The sequence below is a fragment of the Salmo salar genome, chromosome 06 (genome assembly GCF_965601325.2).
Source record: "Salmo salar chromosome 06, fSalSal1, whole genome shotgun sequence".
Classification (NCBI taxonomy): Eukaryota; Metazoa; Chordata; class Actinopteri; order Salmoniformes; family Salmonidae; genus Salmo; species Salmo salar.
Window position 1 is genome coordinate 31935113 of NC_138296.1, and position 18870 is coordinate 31953982.

Here is an 18870-nt window from a genome sequence, read left to right on the forward strand (position 1 = left end):
GTGGGCCATCCAGAGCCAACACTTGAACCCTAACATCTGTGCCAAACTTGTAGTGTCATACCCAAAAAGACTCAATGCTTTGTCATTATGGAGTATTGTGTGTATTATGAGAAACAAAATGTGGTAAAAGTAAAGCGTTCTGAATACTTTCTAAATGCACTGTATCGTGTATATTTTGTTAACCGTCCGGATGGCTTGGTCTTGGATGAGCTTGTAGCACTTCCATTGCAAACTGAAAGCTCGTTGTGTATTCAGCTCACTGTCTGGATCCAAGCGATAACTGGAAGAGTGAAGTAGGAGATGGAACTTAAGTGTTTGTCAGAAATGTTACCTTTTTTTAAATCGTCATAGCAGGCACAGGTATACATGATGCTAGCTATATACTCGTATTTGATTAATAAACAAACATGTTTTCGCAAAACTTTGATAAAAAGGATCACATCAATGTAGCTTCAAACGTCCGTTGTATACCTCTGGCATACTGCAAACTTGCCCCCAGCCTGGTGCTGTTGTCAAAACAATGGCAACGTCACACACTAGCTAGTTGTGCTTTGCTGAGGAATATTTTGTTTTTGTCCGCTCACACAGGAGTAATGTGTTTGTTTAAGGGGGTGCTGCAGCTATGAACATAACCCTTGTTACTTGTGTGACGTATGTGATCATGTCTCGTTTCCCTGCGGTGCCATGTTTGGCCACATGATGGCAGTGTTGTCACTTGATCGTTTCCTTGTGCAGTAGTTCTTTTGAAACTTGTTTGGTACTCCGTATGCATAATATAACTAAGTAAAGAAGTTCAAAACTGGAGGTATGAGGATAATTAAATAATACACTTTTCTGTGTCAATGTCCTGCAAGTTATACTATGTGGAATGGGTATCTCTAAGGCCACATCTGATACATTGATCCGTAGATTCGCCACAAGTAGTCATAGACATGAGAAGGCACATACGAATAGTTTTTTTTAAATCCTATAGCTACCTGTATGTAGTAGGCACATTCAACAGAACATTTTTTAATATATTTTTAGTCGGTGACGTATGTATTTTGACTGAGTTGACGTTCCCTCTATTTTCGTGGATCTGGGTGGATTGTAAGGAAAGTGCTGACTTCGAATGACGAAATGTATTCGCAAAGACTGATGGAGTGCAGGCGAGGCTTTCAGGTTTGTTACGCGATGGCCGCTCGTTTAACATTATTTTGTTTTAGGACATAAACAAATATTTCGTGAAATATTACGCTTTGTATGGTAACTACACAGCACCGGGAAAGTATCGACATTGTTTTAACTGAGCTATTGTGCCCACTGGCAAAAACGGAGTTATCTTTTCAGTTTGGTACTCAGTGTTTTTCCCCGTTCGTCCTAGGCCTAGCTTCACTTGAGCGGCGGGTTGGTAGTTTCGGATGAAGCGGGCAATCGGGTTGAAAGAGGCAGGTTCGGTTAGGCGAGTGAATTGCGTTTAGTAAGCTAACTTAGGTCGATCGTTGTACAGAAAAAGTATTTTGAATAACCACTTTCAAATGTATGAAACTTAACTAGCTAGTTGGGATTTGAATAGCTAGCTAGGTAACATGCTAACTTGTTAAATGAAACTGAGTATGGTAGCAACTAACGCTAGCTACACATGCTAATCTAGTTTAGATATAGCTAGTTAGTCAAGGTGATCGGAAGTATATAACGTTACAATAAGCTACCTTAGTTATCTAAATCTTAACTAGCGGGTTGAATATAGTGGAATCCTGTCAAAACACAGCTAGCTAGCGTGTGACGTTGTCATTGTTTTGACAGCAGCACCAGGCTGGAGCGAGTTTACAGTATGCCAGAGGTAGGTTACCATGACAAGAACTGACGTTTGAGGCTACATTGATGTGAGCTTCTTTATCAAAGAAGGTTTTCTAAAACATGGTTTATTTAACCAAATACGAGTATGTAGTTAGCATCATGTATACTTGTGCCTGTTATGAGGATACAAAATTATGGTAACGTTAGTGACTAAACACTTAATTCAGTTGCATCTCCCACTTCACTCTTCCAGTTATAGCATGGATCCAGACAGTGAGCCGGATACACAACGAGCTCTCAGTTTGCAATGGAAGAGCTATAAGCTCGTCCAAGACCCAGCCATCCGGAGGGTTAATAACAAAATATACCGATATGATGGGGTGCATTTCAGTGTGCCGGTTGGTATTGTTTTTACGTAACTTTTTAAAATTTATTTTGGAGTAGGGTTGTTGTACATGTCCTGAATTGTAACATGAGCCTTTGACTTTTACTTGTCATCTCTCCAGGACTCGGGGTTCCCCCCAGTGGGAGATTTGCGGGACCCTCGGCCTCGTAGAATCTGGTCCAGGCACACAGAGATGGCCCTGCCAGTGCCCAAGTTCAAAGTTAGAACCCTAACTAACTTGCTGACTCATCATACACTCACACCAGCCTCACTCTCTAAAAGCTGCACTGTAGCATGCTATCTCTAATTTACCTTATTTTGTTCCCAAAGCTGGATGAGTTCTACGTGGGCCCCATTCCCCTCAAGGAGGTGACCTTCGCTCGCCTCAATGACAACATCAAGGAACCCTTCCTGGCTGAGATGTGTGCAAAGTTTGGAGAGGTGGAGGAGATGGAGATATTGTTTCACCCCAAGACCCGTAAGCACCTGGGCCTGGCCCGCGTGCTCTTCACCAGCACCAGGGGGGCGAAGGACACTGTCAAACACCTGCACAACACCTCCGTCATGGGTAACATCATTCACGCTCAGCTGGACATCAAAGGTATGACATGGATTCATGGCTTAATATCTATGTGGTTTGATTTGATATAAAAATCTATTTTTGTATAAAAATAACTTCTATTGCAATTACTATTGAAGTATAGAGGTGTTTTATGGAGACATAATTGTTGTCACATTAGAATTTTGTGAAGATATTAGCTACATCCTTGTCATATGGGTATGTTTGTGTGTATCTGCAGGCCAGCAGAGGCAGAAGTATTATGACCTGATAGTGAGTGGCTCCTACACGCCCCAGACTGTGCCCACAGGAGGCAAGGCCCTGACAGAGCGGTTCCAGCCCCCAGTGCCAACACAACCAGACACGGTACACTCACCAGGGGTTCATCACAACCATCCTACTGACATTTTCATGGAGGATTTACCTTTATGGTCTATCATTCTTGAGGCTTTCATAATTTTCTACTGTGTAATGTTTTTTACTTTCTCTGTCTAATTCTTCCATCTTCCTGTTCCTCTCTCTGTGTGCAGTCGTCAGATGTCAGGCGGAGACTGTCCTCTGAGATAGCTGGCCTGGCTGCGGGCTTGGCTGCAGGGGTACCGGCTCTCACCCCTGGGAGCACCACCCCCTGCTCTGTGGACACAGGCTTCAGTGAGCAGCGTCTAGACACGACCCCCTCCTCCATGGGGGGGCCCTACACCCCAGGCTCCTCCGCTTCCTCGCAGGGAGGAGGAACGCCCTACACCCCTCGCTCTGTCTCACAGGACTCGGGCTACGCTGTTGCCAGGTCAGTATTGGGGAACAAACACCCTGCATAATAGCTCAGTTGTTAATTTATCCAAAAATGTTTTTGTCATTCCAAAAAGGTATACACATTTCTCTTTATTAGGATAGTAATATTCAATGTGGTAACTTGTGTTATATATATAAACCCTCTATGAACCCTCTTTCTCCTTTTGTTTCTTAGACAAGTTGGATACAGTGCTGGCCCATTGACCAGTGGCTACCCTCCCCAGGACATGCTTCCCTCCTCCTCCTGCTCCTCCTCTACCGTCTCCTCCTCAGTCGGGGCATACAAAGCTCCCCGGTACTCGGAGGACCCCCATGCACCTCCTCAAGACCCCTACCAAAGGTGTCGCCCCACATACCCCCCTACTGGCCCTTTCCGTCCTAACGAGCCCCCTCTCTACCCCACATACCCAAACGCTGGAGGGGCTGGACAGCACATGGCACACCACCCTGCAATGCCTCCCCCACCTCCTGCACCCCAGTACGAGCAGCCCCCTCTGGCAGACCGGGACAGAGAGAGGGACCGAGAGCGGGACAGGGACTCAGGAGGGCGGTACGGTGCCGGTGGGATTGGCTCTAGAAGGTCATCTTACCAGGAGGCCAACTCTTCCTCCAAGTATTCCCACCACTCGCATCACTCAGAGAGGGAGAGAGGCTACAGACGGGACAGCCTGGGCTCCAGAGAACACGGCAGACACCGTAACCACCACTCACACAATCACAGCAGCAGCAGTAGTAGTAGCAGCAGCAGCAGCCGGCGACGGAGCAGCCACGACCGAGACAGCAGGGAGAGGGACAGAGACAGCGACTACTCAAACAGCTCCGACCCCAGGTTCAACTCCAACTCCCACCGCTCCTCCTCCAACAGCCTGTCCCCGCCTCCATCTACCTACCCCTCCTACTCCTCCTCCAAAGACCAACCCCCTCCCCACAACCCCTCTGTCTCCTCCCGCCTAGAGCCCTCCTCAGTATATCGTGCCCAGCCTAGTGGTGCTGGTTCTGGGGAGAGGGGGTCTGTGTCGGACAAGGACCCCCGATCCCACCACACCCCTCTGCCGCCCCCTCCACCACCTCCCCTCCCCCCTGCCTCTGTGATAGCGGCGGCTGTAGCAGAGACGCTCAGTGCCCTTGACTTTGGCCAGGAGAGCCCAGTCAGAGAGGAGACGTGGACCAAGCCCAAACGCCGTCCCACCACCCCACCTCCCCCTCCTCAGCATCCCTCCACCCCTCCCTCTTCTCCACCCCACTCCTCCATCGCTTCCTCCTCCACTTCACCCTCCTCCACCTCCCTCCCACACCATCTCCCCTCCTCCACTTCCCTCTCCCCACCCCCCCAGCGAGACTCCTCCTCCCCGGAGCCAGATTCCACCAATGAGAGCCTGCCATTTGTCTACCACAGCAGCAGCTTAGACTCTCGTATTGAGATGCTCCTGAAAGAGCAGAAAGCTAAGTTCTCCTTCCTGCCCTCCGATGAAGATGAGGAAGAGGACAGGAAGGAAGAAAGGCAGAGAGAGAAGGTGGCAGCAGCAGGAGAGGGAGGAGCAGGGAAGGGAGGAGCAGCAGGTGAGGGCAGGAGCAATAAGCAGAGGGAGCAGGATGGGGAGAAAGACAGGCGGAGGAGACAAGGAGGAGATGGTGGAGGCCAGCAGAGGAGGAAAGGAGAGAGGGACAGAGACGGCCGTAGAGGGAGGAAGCAGAGAACGGGGGGAGAGGGGAGGAAGAGTCCCACTGTAGTAGCACAAGCTACCCCCTCCTCCTCCTCCACCTTCTCTCCCCGCATCCCCACCACAGATGACCATACTAGTCTCCATGGAACAGGACCTCTGCAGGAGGAGACAGCCCAACCTGAGCCTATTGATCCAAGGACCAGACAAGGGGCACAGACACCCCCCTACAACGGAAAGAGTCAGGTAAGAACATCTTACTCTGTTAACCTCTCTAGAGGAGGTGGGACGAAATCGTCCCACACTATTCAACAGCCAGTGACAAATCAGAGCGCCAAATTTAAAACCACAAAATGTCATAATTCAAAGTTCTCAAACATAGGACTATTTTACACCATTTTATAGATGCACTTCTCCTGAATCGAACCACATTGTCCGATTTCAAAAAGGCTTTACAGCGAAAGCAAAACATTAGATTATGTTAGGAGAGTACATAGACACAAATAATCACACAGCCATTTTCCAAGCAAGCATATATGTCACATAAACCCAAACCACAGCTAAATGCAGCACTAACCTTTGATGATCTTCATCAGATGACACTCCTAGGACATTATGTTATACAATACATGCATGTTTTGTTCAATCAAGTTCATATTTATATCAAAAACCAGCTTTTTACATTAGCATGTGATGTTCAGAACTAGCATACCCACCGAAAACTTCCAGTGAAATACATAACAATTACTTTAAGAATTATAGATACAGAACTCCTTTATGCAATCGCTATGTCCGATTTTTAAAATAGCTTTTCGGCGAAAGCACATTTTGCAATATTCTGAGTACATAGCTCGGCCATCACGGCTAGCTAATTTGACACCCACCAAGTTTGGGACAACCTAAACTCAGATTTACTAATAGAAAAATTGGATTACCTTTGCTGTTCTTCGTCAGAATGCACTCCCAGGACTTCTACTTCAACAACAAATGTTGTTTTGGTTCCAAATAATCCATAGATATATCCAAATACTGCCGTTTTGTTCGTGCGTTCAGGTCACTATCCGAAGGGTAACGCGCGAGTGCATTTCGTGACAAAAAAATCTAAATATTCCATTACCGTACTTAGAAGCATGTCAAACGCGGTTTAAAATCATATGCTACTTTTCTCGTAAAATAGCGATAATATTCCAACCGGGCAACGTTGTATTCATTCAGAGAGAGAAAGAAAAACATGGAGAAGTCTTGTGAACGCGCATCTCAGTCTCACTGTCCCCAGGCTGACCATTTACAAACTCTACTCCTATACTTTGCCCAGAGACAGCAGACACCCCATTCCACTTTCTGGCGGCTTTAGAGAGCCAATGGAAGCCTTAGAAAGTGTCACGTTACAGCACAGATGCTGTATTTTCGATAGAGATGCAACAGAAGGACAACAAATTGTCAGACAGGGCACTTCCTGTATGGAATCTTCTCCGGTTTTGGCCTGCCATATGAGTTCTGTTATACTCACAGACACCATTCAAACAGTTTTAGAAACTTTTGTGTTTTCTATCCAAATCTACTAATTATATGCATATTCTCGTTTCTGGGCAGGAGTGGTAACCAGATTAAATCGGTACGTTTTTTATCCGGCCGTGAAAATACTGCCCCCTATACCACAACAGGTTAATAGAAATATTGTAGTAATCAGATTGTATGGAAACGTTGGTGTATTGTTAGCAGGGATTGTCAGTTGATGCAAAAGTGTGGGAAAATGGTGAATTCTCTCCTCTTTCCTTCCTGCAGTCATCCCCTCATTCCTCTGGGGAAGACATGGAGATCTCCGACGAGGATGAAGAGCACACCATTACAGCAGTGACCACCCACCACGCCACTCCTTCCTCCGTCTCTTCTCCATCTTCATCCCAGGCCCCCCTGCCCTCCCAGACAGACCCCTCTGCCTCCCCCTCTGACCCCACACAGCACTTTGGCACGTCCATGCCTGCTCCACCCATCCCCTCTTATCCCCCTCACCTCCCTCCCCCAGGCTTTTCCCTGCAGCCCCCTCCACCCCCCTGCATCCCCCCACCGCTGGGCCACATGGAGCTGCACCCTGAGTACCCTCCTCCCATGCCCCCACACATGTATGACTATGCCAGCAGTATGGAGCTGATGAACCAGTACAGTGGCGGAGCCCCCATGTCCTTCCAGATGCAGACCCAGATGCTGAGTCGGCTGCACCAGCTGAGGATGTCCTCCTCTAATGGCACAGCTGCCCCTGGCGACGCCCCCCCTTCAGACTACTACCACTCCATGCCCCCTCCCCCACACCCCCACCACCCCTACATGGACCAAGAAGGGGGTGGCTATGACCAGGACCAGCACTACATGCCCCCCCACATGCCCTATGCCTACCCTGGACCCTCTCAGATGCCCCACCACCACGCCATCCCCCCTCCACACACGGGCTGGGCCCCGCATGTCTTACCTGAACACTACGCGTACCACACCCCTCCACCCTATGGGACTATGCCTCCTGTGGGGGGAGAGGCCCAGTACGGGGCGGAGGGGGACCCCCAAATGCCCCTGCTAACAGAGAACCCCCACGAGGCCACAGTGCAGCTGGTGCTCGCCACCCTCATCCAGGAGATGAAGAGCATCATGCAGAGGGACCTCAACCGCAAGATGGTGGAGAACATCGCCTTTGGAACCTTTGACGAGTGGTGGGAGCGCAAGGAGACCAAAGCCAAGGTAAGAGAGTGGAACAACATGTTCAGAAAGCACAGAAAAAACACCCCACACTACATACCTGGTTTGAGGAGTTAGTGAGGTAACTTTGGTCAACCCTTGAGTTCAACTCGGGATAACCGAAAGTGACCATGAAAGTGACTCACCCTTCAGCCAGGTACATTTCTATGGCAACGAATCCTTCAGAACTAACCTGCAGGCTAACTCCATTTATTCTGAATGAAGTGTCTGCCATGAGTTGAGGACCAAATAAATCAGATTCCCTCCCTCTCGTCAAGATTCCCTCCCTTCATCATCCCCCTCATTTTATTAATCAAATGTTTTTTTGTATGTTAAACATAAATGTTAAAATACCTATCGCATTACAATTAGTAATGACAGAATGCATTTGAAACTTGACACACAATAAAACCTTTCTCTATAGGAGTGGGAAAAGGGGTTTGTGCATTGATAAGCACACCAAAGATGGCATTAACACCATAGCCTGCTGAATTTGCAAGATAACCTTTCTTGCAATTTGATTTTGGGACAAATGAAAATGTGTCACTTACTCGCCCATGGATTTATGTTTCAGTATTGTCTCGATGAGTTTGTCATTCGACATGCACACGCAGTTACAAGCCTGCTAGAGTTAGCGGCTGGCGGACAAGCAATATCCACCGTTGAATTACGGATGAAGTCTGAGCTGCAATGTGAAGCTAACTGAAGCTGGCTAGCTTCAGAAAACCCTGGGTAGATCTAGCTTGCATCGTAGTATACCCATCTGGTCAATTTAAATGGGTTTCTGATTACCGTTTTTCAAGTCGTACATGGTTTTCCTGTTATTGTTTTTAGAAATCCATTATTTGATTTGCCGTGATACCCATTGGCTTTTGTAAATCCACATCTGTCCTCCCTCCCCAGCCGTTCCAGACAATGGTTCGGGGTGTGGCTGCAGTGAGGGACGAGGACAAGAAGGAGGAGAACAAGGCCAGCAGCAAGCCCCGGGAGCCCCTCATGTCTCTGGTGGACTGGGCCAAGAGTGGAGGAATGGAAGGCTTCTCACTGAGAGGGGCGCTACGACTTCCCTCATTCAAGGTAAACAAGTACACAGAGGCAGCAGTTGGAACTCGGGAATTGTCAGTTACTCATGTACATACATTTTTGTACTGTGCATAGGAAATGGAGACGGATTAGTACTGTACATGTATAGACATTACACTAATACATGTTCATGAATAGACATTACTCCAATGTATCCATCCATTCACTTAGATTTTTTCCACCATAACTTAGCATGATATTAACAGTCTGTGTATTGTGTCCAGGTGAAGAGGAAAGAACCTCTGGAGCTAGCGGAGGTTGGAGAGATGAAGAGACCCAAGACACCGCCAGAGGATGACGACGAAGGTGAGCTTTTCATCAATGACCCCCTCCTTTGGGAATCCCTTTGGGGGTTTGTCACCGACCGTCTTTGTGTTTCCTATGTTGGCTCACCATCTCTCTCCTTCTCCCCCCAGACTCGTACCATGACAAGGGTCTAGAGGGAAGAATGGCAGATGGGGAGGGCCACAGGGCTGAGAGGGACAGCAGGCGGAGGAAGAAGAAGATGAGAAGTCGTAAACCTTGGGACCTGGACAGCGAAGGAGAAGAGACTTCTGACGGTTCATCTTCAGATAAGGTGTGTGTCTGCATGTGCAAGGGATAATTTAGCATGAAAGTAATGTTTCTCCACATAATAAAGTTTATCTTATCTCAAAAATGGAATAAATGGCTACAGAAACAATAATGCTTGATTCTTCTAATCAGTTGATGATTTCCACAAGCTGTACATACTGGCAGTGTTGTTGTATTTCCCCATAGAGCTGCCTAGATGGCAGCATTTCACTGTATGCCTCTTCATACTCTGCTGTACTTTGGCTTCATTGACTTGGATTGAACCTAAGACACTGTTGTATATTATCACAAACTGTCCTTCTGTTCCTCTCTGTAGGAGGATGAGGAGGAGGGAAGTGACAAGGGGTCTGAAGGTAAATCTAGCATTCTTCATGTTATCCTTATTGAAGCCAATGTGCCCCCCTCACAGGCTTTCTTATCTACCTTTTCCATCATGCCATCTTATCATCTCTCACTTCATCTCTCACTTCATCTCACTTCTTTCTTCAGATGAGGCCTTGAGTGTGGACAGCGACGATGAGAGCCTCTCCTCATCCACAGAGAGTTCTTCCTCCTCAACATCATCATCATCCTCCTCTTCCTCTGAAGACGAGGATGAGGAGGAAGGAGAGCAGGCCGGCAGTGGACTGGACACCATGGATGAGTCTACGATGGACAGCACAGCTCTGGACACAGAGAAGGGGGATGACCGGTACGTTTTGAACAGTGTTCCTGTTTTTGAATATACCTGTATATAAGTGTCCAAAATGTTTTCTATATATTTCCTATGGAGTGTCTTTATTGAAACTTGCTCAATGTGTGTCTGGGTTGATACTGACCATTCCACTTGTTGTGCACTCCAGAGAAAAGTCTGCAGCTGCTGTTCCAAAAGCACCGCTCAGCGCCGAGATCAAAGCTGGTTAGTCACACATTTAGTTTCTCTGTTACGGATGTTCATTTCCATGGCAAGTGCCAATGTTGTTTTTCACCTGATTCATAATTCAAATATGTGCCCATCTCTCAGAAATTGCTGCCAGCAAGAAGGATTCATCAACACTCAGCTCAAACGCTCGTCCTCCAGCCCCCCGCCCCTCCTCCCCAATTGTCATTGTGCCTCCTCTCAAGAAGCGAAGGAAGACCGTCTCATTCTCTACCGGGGAGAGCAACTACAAACCCCACCTTCCAACGCTCCCCTTGTCCCCACTTCCCTCCACTGCCTCTCCTCTCTTCTCCCACATGAAATCTCACCTTCCAGACTCCATTTTCATCGCCTCCGCACCTGGAACCACCCCCTCCAAGACTCTCTCACTCCTCCCCTTTGCCTCCAAACCAGGCGAAGGCAATGCCCTCTCTCCCTCCACCGTTCTCACTGTTCCCTCGCCTGTACGCCCCGAAGACTCTAAAAAGAGCCCTGTTCCTCTGGTGTCTCCCCCAATCACCCCCACCAAGTCCCCCAACAAACGGGGGGCCTCCCCCAAATCTCCCGCTCCAGTGTGGGTGTGTCGCACCGTGCAGAACCTCCCCCTGGACCACGCCTCCATGGTCAAGATGGCCTTCGAGGAGGCCCCGCCCCCTGTCACAAAGGGCCGGGGCAGGGGACGCCCCAGGACTGTCAGCCTGTCGACCCCCACCCCTCCCCCCTCCTTCCACACCCTCAGAGAGGAGGAGGAGGAGGAGGAGGGACTGCAGAGGCTGAGACTCAGTGAGCAGCTGGGAGCATCCAGCCTGCTACAGCTGGGCTCGGCCCCCACGGCTGATCTGTCTGTCCTGGCTGATGTGGCCCTGAAGCTGGACCCAGACGCTGGAGACTCAGAGGAGACGGAGACGTCAGACGAGGCAGAGGAGCAGAAGATGGAGGAGGAGATGCTCCTCTCTCCCAAAGCCCTCCCCCTGGTTATGGACCCACAGGGCCTGTCTGCCCTGCAGGAGCACAACTATTCCAAAGCCCCCTTCCACCTCATCCCTGCCCAAAAGAGGAGTGTCTCCAAACAGGAGCCTGGGGCGCTCCTCCCTGCAGACTTCAACCATCACGCCATCTCTGGGGTGCTGGAGGCACCTGAGGAGGTTATAGGGGAACCCCTGCCCTCTAGGGACAGACACCAGGCTGAGTATCTGTCTGGCATGGGGCTGCTGTGTGAGGATGGAGACATGGCCAAGGCCTCTGTGCTGACACCCCTCACCCCATCAGCCAAGAGGAAGGGAATGGCGTCGAGGGGCAGCGAACTGGAGGAGATGGGGAAAGACAAGAACAAGAAGAGGAGGAGGAAGGAGAAGGAAAATCTGGAGTTGCAGCAAACGAAAAAGCAGAAGGAACATCAGACCAAGAAACAGAAGAGGAAACTAGAGGTGGGAGGTTTTGTGGGTTTGTGCTTGAGTCAAGAGTCACAACTAAGAAGTGTTGAGCATGGTGTGTCAACAACATGTAAAGATGGGCTATTGCTCAACCACAGCTTACATTTACTGTAACTTTGTCATCTTAAAATGACATGCAAAGCAACATCTTTCCTCAATTGCACAAAGTTTCACAGCTTGAAGTTGTCATGTAAATATATATTAATAATGTCAAACAAATTACTAGTAAATTAGTCTAATGTAGAAAGTCCCATCCTATGGCCTGTATTGACCAGTATTTAAGAACCTGTTACAGGCTAATTTTAGTTCCTGAGTTGACATCTCCCACTCTCTCCTTGTTCCTGTCTCTTCCACTCTCTCCCTCTTCCTGTTCCTGTCAGGAGGTGGACCTGGAGGAGGATGTGGACGTGGAGCAGCTGGAGCCGGGTGAGCTGTCTAACACGGAGGAAGAGGAAGAGTGGGACGATGTGAGGAAGAGCGAGCGCCTCTTCCTCCAGGAGGCCGGGTTGACGTCGTCGCAGCGTTGGCCCAAGCCCATCCCTGCCCCGGAGCCCGTCACGTTTGACCAGCGCAGCGAGTTTGAGCAGATGACCATCCTGTATGACATCTGGAACTCTGGTCTAGACATGGAGGACATGACGCTGCTGAAGACGACCTACGAGAAGCTGCTGCAGGACGACCACAGCACCGACTGGCTCAACGACACACACTGGGTCCACCACACTGATATCCTTTACTACTGGCAGGGCAGGGGGTTTGGAACGAGGGTTAGAAGCCCTGCTTGTGGTTTAGGATCTTCCATGTGTTGATGCCTCTTATGAACAGTTGAGCTGTGTTTTAAGTAATGTACCGGTATGTGGAAGTCAGTGGAGGCTTCTGAGGGGAGTACGGCTGATAATAATGGCTTGAGCGGCGCAAATGGAATGGTATCAAACACCTGGAAACCATGTGATTGATGTATTTGATACCATTCCGCTCCAGCCATTACCACAAGCCCTTCCTCCCCAATTAAGGTGCCACCAACCTCCTGTGGTGGAAGTAGATGAAATGGTGTATAAGGATGCATGTGTATTTAGATGGACTGGTGTGTGTTCAACAGTAACTGTTGTTAGCCTTAACGTGTGGCCTGCACTTACCAACATCCCCAACCCGCGGCGTAAGAAGAAGAGTGCAGACGGGCAGCTGCGGGAGCACGTGACAGGCTGTGCCAGGAGCGAGGGCTACTACGCCATCAGCAGGAAGGAGAAGGATGTCTACCTGGATCTGGAACTTCCTGAGCAGGCCCTACTGGAGGCTGCTGACTACGACGCCTCGGTATGCACACCTCTCTTTACCATCGCTCTCCTTTTTATACTATATATAGTCTCTGGTTTTTCATACAATGGTGTCATGTTGTTGCCTGTCATAGGCTCTGTGGTCACAGGTTTTGTTCCAATAAGATTGATGACCTTTGGTCATTGAATACAGGGAAGTTGGTGAACAAGTACTGTATTTCTTATTTTAGCATACGCTTCACAATGCTGCAGGAAGTACCGCGGAGTTTGTCGTGCAGATCTATTCAACAGCTTTGCTGCGTCTGCTCGAGGCAATGAAAATGAACTCACTTAACCCCAGATGAACTATTTTATTGAGCATTTAGGGGAAAGTGCCTCTGGCTCAGTAATATTTAGCTCAAGGCCATGTGATGGTGTGTCACTGACCCAATGTAACTCTCCTTCTGTCCTCCCCCTCAGGGCTCAAACCGGCTGCTGTCAGAGAGACGGTCGGAGCAGCGCCGCCTCCTCAGTGCCATAGGCATCCCTGCAGTCATGGACTCTGACCTGCTCAAACTCAATCAGCTCAAGGTACACAACAGCAGCCTGGAACTGTGTGTACCACTGATATTATGTAACTGCTGTGTTGCTCTACAACCACCATGTCATTTCCCATGGGTTTCATTCTGAGAACTCACTTCTGTTACTGTGTGATGAAGACCTTGACCTTTTAAACCCATGCCAGTGTGTTGATAATGAGACTTTGATCCAGGACTATGGTGAAATCTAGAGGAAAGGCTGATATTGCATTCAATCCGGTTGTCTAGACAAAGCTTGATGATGAGTCGGTTATTTTAATCAGTTGTGTAGTGCTGGGGGGGGCAGGACTGAGTTTGTGAAACCCTGGACTAGAGTAACTAAATGATTATTGCACCACTATGGCACTAACTCTTGCTTCCGTCCTCAGTTCCGTAAGAAGAAGCTTCGATTTGGCCGCAGTAGGATCCATGAATGGGGCCTGTTCACCATGGAACCCATTGCTGCTGACGAGATGGTCATTGAGTATGTGGGCCAGAATATCAGACAGGTACTGGTCATTGTACTGCTTGAGGAGTGTATGTGTGTAGGTCATATTGTAGTCTGTACTTCATTCATCCATAGTGTGGTGTCATAGCATTAGCAATAGACACATGGCAAACATCAGTGTTTGTCTTTCCTGGGTGTTCAGCTGGCATCGTTGTTTGACTGTTTGTGCCCGTTTCTTTGCCAGATGGTGGCTGACAACAGAGAGAAGCGTTATGCCCAGCAGGGCATTGGGAGCAGCTACCTGTTCAGAGTGGACCACGACACCATCATTGATGCTACCAAGTTAGGCAACCTGGCACGCTTCATCAACCACTGCTGCACTGTGAGTCAGCCTATACCTGCACAAGCAAAACAATAAATAGACTAAATAGAAATACATACATTTCCATCATAGATATTTAGTCACTCTGATACACACACACAATGTTCACAGTAACATTGACTGGTAAGACCCTCTTAAGTCGTTTTGTTTTCTTTGAATTACCCATAACTAGTCTCATCCTCTTCCTTCCCCAGCCTAACTGCTATGCAAAGGTGATCACCATAGAATCCCAGAAGAAGATCGTGATCTACTCCAAGCAGGCCATTGGCATGAATGAAGAGATTACCTACGACTACAAGTTCCCTCTAGAGGAAAATAAGATTCCCTGTCTGTGTGGAACAGAGAACTGCCGTGGGACGCTCAACTAGATACCACAGCATGACCACTGTCACACTGAGGTGTGGCAGTACCCCGTTTCAGTCCCTCCTGTCCCCCCTCCACAACCCCCGACTATAACCAAGAACAAAGCCACACCCACCACCAACAGCCCCCGTCCTGACCCCAAAGCCCACCTGCTCCTCCAGACTGTCAAACAGTTGTCTGTACCATATCCAGAAAACAGAGAGAGACATGCAACGTTTGCACTGTTCACACGCTTTAATTTACCTGGGGTTATGGTTTATTATCTTAGGGGCTGTGAGACTCTCCTTCTCAGGGGTGTGATTCATTATCGGGCCCCCTCTCCTGTACCCCAAACCCCTGAAATGCAGCATTAGTCTCCGCTGTAGCAGGATTTAATAACTTAGGACCACTTGTTCCCGTTCGGTCAAGGGTGGACATTTTTTTTCCCCCCTGCCAACAGCCTTTCCTTGGAATAGAGAATGCAACCGTAACCTATCAGAACTGGTTTTGTGTGTCTTGTCTGCCTCCGCACAGATGGGGAGTGGTCCAGAAGCTCCCGCTAACCCAAACCCTCTGCCCACACACACCGATCCACACGTAGACGCACAGGATTTACAAACATATTCAGGGTTTTAAAGGCGCTCGTTCGCAGCGCAGTTTTAGTTACACACTCTAATCCATTGGGACTTCAGTTATGCAAGATTTCCAAAAATGAAGATTGTTTGAGCTTTGTCATTTTATAGTATTGCATATTCTTATTACTATTGTTGTTCTGATTTAGTTGCGTGAGTTGTAGGTGGGTGTGTGACTCCCCTCACCAGTTTGTTTGGATGAGAGACCATAGACTTAAATATTTGTTTTTCACCATGCTACATAACAAATCATTTGTAGATCAAATAGTGTGTGGCGTCACATCAGTTTATCTTTAAAGCTTAAGATGGCTGCTGAGTTTTAGTCTGCAGGTTTATCTCAATTTGGAATGCTTTGTTTGTTCCTTTTACGTTCCCCTTTCCCCATTGTGATGTTGTCCCTCCTCACGTTAGGAAGCAGAGAAAGGACCTGACGCGCGTGTGTGTGTGTGTGTGTGTGTGTGTGTGTGTGTGTGTGTGTGTGTGTGTGTGTGTGTGTGTGTGTGTGTGTGTGTGTGTTTTAAGAGAATGTATTCTTACGGGAGCGAGTAAGTTTTTTTATTCCTGTCGTGTGAATGTGCTCTCACTGTCAATTAGTAGTTTTGTGCTATTGAACAACCTGCAAATGTCAGGTTGTCTGCGCTTTTTGTATGACATGGTCAAGGCACACTGTCAGGAAAATTGTTTCTATGAAATCTCCCTTATTTGGCAAACCATTGCAGACAAATCTGTTCAAAAAATGTTTTTAATTTAAATGTAATCTTTATTTAACTAGGCAAGTCGGTTAAGAACAAATTCTTATTTACAACGATGGCCTACCCGGATGATGCTGGGCCAATTGTGCGCCACCCTATGGGACTCCCAATCACGGCCTGTAATCGAACCAGGGACTGTAGTGACACCTCTTGCACTGAGATGCAGTGCCTTAGACGGCTGCGCCACTCGGGAGCCCGAACATAACTCTGCCCCATTGACCCCTATACAAGTGTTGAGGTCTGTGTATGTTGGACTTTGTCATTGAGTGTGTGTGTGTTCTGAATGGTTTTGAAGGGTGAACTTGTGTGTGTAGATCAGATCTGGTAAATCTAGGTTCTAGTTAAGTCGATCTCGAGGGGTCATTTTTCACTGTTATCCATTCTCTCTCAACTCAAGCAGTCGCTGTCCCAAGTTGTAATCTTTGATTTAGATGTTTAAAATGTCACAAGGCCCCTCTGTGTTCTGTTCCTTCCACAGCAGAAAAGTGATCTATATTTCTTGTTGCAACAGGCGCTTTTCAGTACAAACCAACCCTCTAACTTTAAAATAAAAAGATGGAAAAGAAGTTCTGACAAATGTACATATTGTAGAGGTGTTTGTTTCTCGTAGAAACACACTGGTTCCAGTCTGTAAATACGTTGTTCCTTTCCTACTTCCCATGAGGAAAACTGTACATACCTTCCATTGTTCTTGTTTTTCCTTTTCATTTGATTTTAATATTATTTGCAATATTTCTCTTGTATTAATGCGTTGGACTCTTTTATTAATGGTGCATTAAAATATTTTTTAAAAAAGTGAAAGCTTTGTTTTTTTCAAAGCCTTGGTTGTGTCTGGATTTTCCCCTAGCCCCTGGGTTGTTTTGGTGTTATATTCTCTAGCTATCTAATGCGATTTCAGAGCACTCGTCCAAGTGTGCCAGAGTGCAGAATTTACGAAAGCGCAACAACGGTTGAATGTGTCAGTAAACGTAGGCAAAAAAGTTAACGTTCCTAGAGAATGAGTTCAAGAAAATGCAATCCCAAATAATGAGCTGTGTGAGAATGTACTCTCGCAGGTGGAATCTGAAAATCCAAGGTGTAAAAGAGGTAGAGGGAGAGGATATTAGGGAAACAGTCATTAATATCCTGGGAAAGGTGTCTCCGTGCATCAAAGAGACGTGATTGATGTGGTACATCGACTTGGGAAACAAAGATCTGATGGACCCCTCGTAATATCTTGTGCTTAGCTATGCGCCATTACAGGGACATCATCTGGAGAATGGCCAAGCGGAACAAGTTTCTGGACGAGAAGAAGCTCCGCATCAAAGAAGCTCTGAACCCACAGGACCAGGATGCCAGGGAGAAACTGTGGCCTCTAATACAGAAGGCTCGACAAGAGGGAAAGAAGCCTGGGTTCAAGGGCCCACACGTGTTTATCGAATGAAGAATGATTACTGGGTAACTCTGTTGACATTAACCAAACTGGAACTGTGAGTACTGCCAAGAATACAGTTAATGTACTACCACGAATAAATGTACTGTTCGAACTACAACTGATGAACACTTGCCAACTAAAAATGTGTATGGCTTAACCATTTCTAACAAAGAAATCAACATTTCCCAACTGGCTGATGATACTACTCTTTTCTTAAGAGACACAGACCAGGTTGCCCATGCCCTTAATGCTATCACTACATTCTCTATTGCATCTGGATTAAAACTGAATGTTTCTTAATGTGAAATCTTATGTTTATTTGACTCTGATAAAGAAATAGAAAATATTCCTGTAAAGGACTGTGTTAAATATACTGCTCAAAAAAATAAAGGGAACACTTAAACAACACATCCTAGATCTAAATGACAGAAATAATCTTATTAATTACTTTTTTCTTTACATAGTTGAATGTGCTGACAACAAAATCACACAAAAATAATCAATGGAAATCCAATTTATCAACCCATGGAGGTCTGGATTTGGAGTCACACTCAAAATTAAAGTGGAAAACCACACTACAGGCTGATCCAACTTTGATGTAATGTCCTTAAAACAAGTCAAAATGAGGCTCAGTAGTGTGTGTGGCCTCCACGTGCCTGTATGACCTCCCTACAACGCCTGGGCATGCTCCTGATGAGGTGGCGGCTGGTCTCCTGAGGGATCTTCTCCCAGATCTGGACTAAAGCATCCGCCAACTCCTGGACAGTCTGTGGTGCAACGTGGCGTTGGTGGATGGAGCGAGACATGATGTCCCAGATGTGCTCAATTGGATTCAGGTCTGGGGAACGGGCGGGCCAGTCCATAGCATCAATGCCTTCCTCTTGCAGGAACTGCTGACACACTCCAGCCACATGAGGTCTAGCATTGTCTTGCATTAGGAGGAACCCAGGGCCAACCGCACCAGCATATGGTCTCACAAGGGGTCTGAGGATCTCATCTCGGTACCTAATGGCAGTCAGGCTACCTCTGGCGAGCACATGGAGGGCTGTGCGGCCCCCCAAAGAAATGCCACCCCACACCATGACTGACCCACCGCCAAACCGGTCATGCTGGAGGATGTTGCAGGCAGCAGAACGTTCTCCACGGCGTCTCCAGACTCTGTCACGTCTGTCACGTGCT

At 47.6% G+C, this 18870-nt stretch overlaps 1 protein-coding gene across 3 annotated transcripts; it reads left to right on the forward strand.

Moving 5' to 3' along the window:
• The first annotated feature begins 1039 nt into the window (after nt 1-1039).
• Nucleotides 1040-17078, forward strand: LOC106601535 (histone-lysine N-methyltransferase SETD1A). Of its 3 annotated transcripts, none has more exons than XM_045720142.2 (21): nt 1040-1161; nt 2033-2177; nt 2286-2384; nt 2495-2765; nt 2965-3089; nt 3254-3510; nt 3691-5422; nt 6962-7906; nt 8807-8980; nt 9211-9292; nt 9403-9563; nt 9876-9912; nt 10049-10250; nt 10402-10457; nt 10563-11884; nt 12271-12616; nt 13023-13204; nt 13624-13734; nt 14111-14230; nt 14414-14551; nt 14746-17078. In XM_045720142.2, exons 2-21 carry the CDS (start codon nt 2040-2042, stop codon nt 14917-14919), a joined length of 6672 nt encoding a protein of 2223 aa, XP_045576098.2. In that variant the 5' UTR covers nt 1040-1161; nt 2033-2039; the 3' UTR covers nt 14920-17078. The 3 variants fall into 3 exon arrangements, with proteins under 3 accessions (XP_045576098.2, XP_045576100.2, XP_045576099.2); XM_045720144.2 differs by having other exon boundaries at nt 12274-12616; XM_045720143.2 differs by lacking the exon at nt 1040-1161 and adding an exon at nt 1179-1822.
• Nucleotides 17079-18870: the final 1792 nt, after the last annotated feature.